General features: G+C 36.5%; 1 protein-coding gene across 1 annotated transcript in view; it reads right to left on the bottom strand.

Moving 5' to 3' along the window:
- Positions 1-730: 730 nt before the first annotated feature.
- The window catches only part of MAN1A1 (mannosidase alpha class 1A member 1), a 154,339-nt gene continuing 149,069 nt past the window's right edge, over positions 731-6,000 (bottom strand). Inside the window, exons 11-12 of the mRNA XM_054194409.1 lie at positions 5,735-5,850; positions 731-4,386 (exon numbers count right to left, since the gene is read on the bottom strand). Of these exons, the coding sequence (XP_054050384.1) occupies positions 4,260-4,386; positions 5,735-5,850 (243 nt within the window). The 3' untranslated portion in view covers positions 731-4,259. The remainder of the gene's footprint in view (positions 4,387-5,734; positions 5,851-6,000) is intronic.

Here is a 6,000-nt window from a genome sequence, read left to right as displayed (position 1 = left end):
GATCTAAGAGCTGCCCTCCAAAATGACTTAAGCAGGTCTAAGGAGCAAGTCCTTTGACAGAAATTGATACTACTGAGACTGTTGTGTAAAATGACAGCAGTTTATTTCACTATCATCTTTGTATGAGGCTTTCTACTAACAGAAAATAAGGTTATCTATGAGGTGTAGCTGATATTGCAATATTTAGATTGGAGATTTTACCGATGCATCCTTTCGACACAAAAATCTAGTCACAGTTCCTATGACAACTGTTCCTTCTTCCTCTGGAGCAGGGGCTAACAATAGCATTTCATTATATGATCATGTAACACTGGGCACTGTGACAGCCTTGTCATCTCTGCTCCGGTGTTTGCTCCTAAATGCCATTTAGCTGAATCCTGATTGTATTGAGCAGAACATGAACTGGAGTGACTGACCTTCACTGTGCTTACTGCCTGCCACCTCCGCCTTCCCAGCTTCATGCTTTTCGTTAGTCAGCTCACTTTCTACCAAAATATATTTGGTATGCTGAATTTTATTGACAAAAACTTCTAGACATTTATTTCTGTGGTAGCAATTCTGTACACTGACTAAAATTAATTAACAATAGTATCTTAACAAGTACACAGAGTACTAATCTGTATCAAACCAACCTGCTCACAAAACTTCATGAGTATAGCAGCCAAACCAGACTAAGCAGCAGAGTTACTTCTGCAACACATTTGGGAAAAATTATAACAAGTTGAACAGATATATTAAAAGACTTTATTCACAATAGAGAAATTTTTACAAATATAAGTTCTTAAAAATTAAGCATCTTGATCTATTATGTATTCCATAATTTCAGTTTATATAAAGATGAAAAGACTAAATGGACTATGTACAAATCAAAAACAATTTAAATGCATGATAGAAATGGATAATGTGTATGATGAAGTCACCATAGAAACAGTGAACCATTGGGCATTGCAAAAATCTGTGTACAATCAACACATATGCAATACTTATCTCACAAACAATTAGAACACTTTTTTTTTTCCCTATGAAACAATGTGGGTGCCATTAAAAGTGATTTACCTCTTAGGACTCAAAATATGCAGATTTAGATGCATTATTATGCTACAAAGAAATGGAAAACGTATAGGCAGTGTGTTTATGCAAAGGTAATGTCCCGCCCCCCCGTCCCCCCAATAAAGCATTTTCTTCTGCTCTTGTGAATGACTGGGAACACAAAGTGACCATCACTAGCCGCTTCCATGCAGCTAGCTAAGTGAATGGGAAATAAAACACACATTATCCATGTTATCTCAGCAATCTAACAACCAGTGGTTAAGTACTGACTGTTCCAAAATGATTGTTCTAACTTTGGTGTTTTGGGGTTACTTTTTTAAAAAAAAAAAAAAAAGGAAGAAACATCAATATATTCTCAGTTTATGAAAAGGTTTTTTCTTACAGTTGTCAGATCTACATGTTGTACAATCTTCTCGTCTACTTACATTAGTTTACAAAAAGTACAGTATAGTGCAGTTTGTACATACAACCTGAATACCAATACCAGACACATCAAATTTGTGCTCTTTCAAATAATTGTAACTCCCAAACTAAAAAAAAAAAAAAATATTCATACTAAATGCTTGTATTACAAGGAAACAGTCATGAGGCTTATATTTAAGTACGTAGGACCCAACGCGTACAAGAGTTGTGTGTTTGTAGCCTGTGTTTTGAAACACGGAGAAGAGCTATTTGTTCTCCACTATTGCTCTTCAGCTTGTTAAACAAAGGCAAGGTCAGCAGACACACTTGGGGGAAGCATACTGTGGTTAAGAAATCCATGTAAAAAAAGGCTTACAAAATGCATTTCTCAAGGACTGCTTTTGTTTGAGCTATTGTAGTTAATTAACTAACTGATGTGAGGCCTATAGCAGCACATGCACAACCACGTGGTAGGCAGCAGCAGATGACCGAATAAAAACAACTAAGACAAAAGTAATTATTATTACTTTTTGATTAAAGAGGGAAGAAACTTTTTGTTTTTATTCCACAGCTATAAATTCTCTGTGGTACTTGGCCGGGGGGGGGGGAAGCTCCCTTATAATTACTGTTTCTGAAGAAGTACAATGAAATATTATAATCCTCCAACAATATACATGCTGGAGTACCGAAGTAAGCAGCAGCTCTGCTTTTCACTAGAGGAGAGCCAAGACTTCATCCTTGCTCGTTCAGTTGCAGAAAACTGTTACCATGACATGAGGGAATCCATACTTTAAAAAAGAAAATAATGTTGTTAATTAAAAAAAAACCAAACCACAACGCAGTAAAGCAAAAAGTTTTGACTCAATGTGCTGTTTCCATGTAAGCAGGCTTTATCTGAGGCAGATGCACTTACATTTGTACCTGTTCTCCCAGCTCTGGGTTGCCCAGGCGCAGTAGGGTACCCCTATTAACTTCCGTGTATGAATGCTCGGCTCTGCCAGGCCTGCGATGGAAGGATCAGCATCCCTGAAGATCCTCTTGTCTTGCCCCCTACAAAAATGTCTTTGGCAGCTCATGTGGCACATGCCATCTTCTGTCTGCAGGGGAAGCAGAGAGGCAGTGCCGCCTGTTACAGACTCCAGAGGGTCGGGTTTATGGGTCACCCTCCAGCTGCTATGTATAAAAATGCAATCCGTTATCTTTGCTCTTGGCTCCTACCTAAGAAAAACTACATTGCAGACCTCTATCAGTAGATAAAAAAATGTAATCTGTGATGCCTAAACAAATGTGCTTCCTCAGCTGTGATTAGCTCTGCTGGACATGTGAGCTATCCTACTAAATACCTTTAAAGAAGATTACTGTTCGGAACCATATTTGTTTTGCTGCAGTCAAATCAGTGAATAATGTGCTTTCTCTGAACGGGAAGCCAGGTGTTACACCCTACTCAAAATATACGAAAATCATCCTGTCATTAAATGAAAACATAGGTAGACTTAGTAATCATGTAAACCACTCCAAACTACACTTAAGTAGAAACAGGAATTAATTGTGCCTAATTTTTTTCCCTTTGGTGATGCTACAAAGTAAAACATTTTTGGCAAAGCTGTTACCTTTCTTAGTAAACCAGGCCTCTAATCTAGGGAATAATTTTAAGCACGCTGCATTTCTGTGACTTAGAGAAGACAGACTTGGTGCTTTCAGAGTTTTAGTTCTACACTGGATAATTTCCTTTCTGAATGATTATCCTCTTTTTAAGGAGACAAGTTTTCTTCAAGGCATCTGAACATCTAATTTTATTCATGTAGATACATCAAATTGCTTTGTGACAAGAAACTATCAAGTCTGGTGTCAAGTCTGAACCTATCTGAATGTTTGAGAAAGTCCCAGGAAACCAAACAAATTGGCTCTGATATAATTCTCAGCTTCCAGGAAAATGTCATCGAGTATTTTTTTTGTCTTCTTACCATCCAACCAAATGAAAGCTACTGGACTAAATACATAAAGAAGGTAAGACTGCCTTTCTTAATATGAAATGACTATCTTCTTTTACTCTGTATTAGCCTGACTAAAGAAATGAGAATAACACCACTTAGAAAAGGGAGGAAACAGTTTATTCTATTCTATTACAATAGTCTAATCAAAACCTGAAAAACTAAGGTCTGCTAACTAATGTGCTAAATTCATAAAAACTAAGTTTAGACTAACTTCAACGTATACTGCAGTTTCAGAGTTGTGTTTGCATGAGATGAAAATATTCCTATGTAGACTTCATTGACAATGAAAGACATCAGATACTTTACCAAGTAATGATAGACCCGCATAAGAAGAGGCTGTCACAGTCACAAGATTTGTCTTGGATGACACACAAAACAAATTAACATAGAACAAAAAGAAGAAAAAAAGCTCTTTATACTTAATTCAATATGGCTTTTTGCAACATGGCAAAATATTACAGCTTAAAGCAGACATCTCCTCACAGAGGAGAAAAGAATTTTGCAGTCAAATTAAAAGTATAACAGGAAACAAGTAACATGCAGACCCGTTGCTCTTTTTGGCCAAGATGACACTGCAGCCTAACAAAATCTGGGGACATGTCCTATTTCTTTTCAAAGAAGTGGTTCAGCTGGATATGAGGAAGGAAGTTTTATCATAATCAGTTGGGCTCCATTCATAAATATTTACTGTTAAAGAAAACAGACTGCAAAACACTTGATTTAAAAATTTAACTCAGGAATTTAAAACCAAATCATGTGCCCAAGTTCTGGAAAGAAACAGAAGGAATGAAACAAGTATAACTTAATCTTCATCTATTTCTGGTTTTCTTCTTTATTCCCATCATCTTTGTGAAGAACAGGGAGAGGATGAGCCTCTGTGTTGAAGACCCAGTGTTCGAATGGAAGAAGGTCATCTTCAGAAAACAGCAAATACAAGTACCTGGCAAGAAAAAAAAGCAGGAAACGTGACCACATCAGGGAGGAGAAACCACAATAGTTTTCAGGAAAACATAAATACTTGATTTCCCTAGATGAATGCATCAATGGAAACAGCTGACCAAATACAAAAAACCAGTAAGTCCCAGCATCACAATGGTTAGCGCAAAGATTTGGGGCTACTCAACTCAGATTGACTCAAGGGCAATAGCAACTGGAGACCAACAAAAGAACATCTCTGTCCTGGCAGAGGACAAAGAAGTTTACACTGTCAAGGTTAAATATCAATTCGCTTCACTTCCATTTAATCCTCAGTAATTTTATTACATATTGTTTAGATAACATACAACCACAGTAGGTTTTTTTTCCTCCGGAATGCCCACATATATCAAGATGTAGGACTGAAAACATTGTAGTCCAATACTGCCTTAATTCTGAGAACAACCCGTGGCTTAGGATTTTTAAAGAAGAAAACTAGCACTACAGCAGGAGCTTGGGCAGCCATTTACTAAGATAGCGTCCATTAAAACCAGCAGTGAACAGTAAACAAATCCAAGATTTTATTTATTGTCCTGATACTGTAGCATGATTATTGAAGTCTGCTTAGAAATGAAAGTCTGCTTAGCAAATGAAATTTTATTTTTTCCTCAATCACCATCCTTCCCTGAAGGCTTTTCTTGGTCTAATTCTGATAGGCCAATGTAAAAGGTATAGTCGAGGCAGTGCACTATCTCAAAAAAAAAAAAAATTGCCAGGATGTACATAAATATATTTATGATATTTAATTTACTGGAGTACTACATTTTCTGTTGAAATGGCATGATTTCTTCTTTCTGGTCTTTGCAACTTTCTCTTGCACAGCAAAAAAAAAGAAGTGAGGAGACCAAGAGATGTTAATTTTGTTAAAAGCTTAGGATATGGTGATAGATAAATGAAATCTTTTGGTTTTCCTCTTAACAGGCCACGCAAGTTGACTTCTTTTTCCTTTGTCTGTAGTTTTAAAATGAAAAGTATGCAATACAAGCCTGATAAGTCCTCTGTCTACTCAATTTGTTTCTCTAGTGTTGGCATGTATAATTAGATCCTATCAAAGCTAGGAGACTTAATTCCTCAGCAAAGACCATCAAGTACCTTTATCAGAAGTAAAGATAATTTCCAGAAGTCATAGAATTCAGTTTATTGATGTAGAAGGGAATAAAAGGCAATTTGGCTTCCCATCACCTAAGAAAAGCTCTACTATTTCAGTCAGATTTTGTTAAGTATTTATCATTAGTACCCTTGACATTCACTTATCTGTAAAGTTGATACATAGAACTACTTCGCATTAATGAAAGTCAACTTTCTTAACTTACTTGAGTGTCTCTGAAAGGAAGAAACTTTGCTGCACATCATCATGGCTTTCATGATTGTTATAAACATCTCTAATGCCAGAATAGCCACCATCTACTCGGCAATGTTTTTCCAGTGCCTGAAGAGGGGACAAAAAAAGCCAGTGGGATTAACAAAATGAATCATCTGTCAATTTTTCTTTGTTTAACAATAAAACTATCCCCCCAAAAAAATTGCCACAAATTTTTTGATAAGGAGATGAAAACTAGATAAAGCTCGAGATAGAAAA

Source organism: Rissa tridactyla, chromosome 3, assembly GCF_028500815.1.
Source record: "Rissa tridactyla isolate bRisTri1 chromosome 3, bRisTri1.patW.cur.20221130, whole genome shotgun sequence".
Taxonomy (NCBI): Eukaryota; Metazoa; Chordata; class Aves; order Charadriiformes; family Laridae; genus Rissa; species Rissa tridactyla.
Note: the sequence above shows the minus strand (reverse complement) of the source record. Positions and strands in the feature narration are given on the sequence as shown.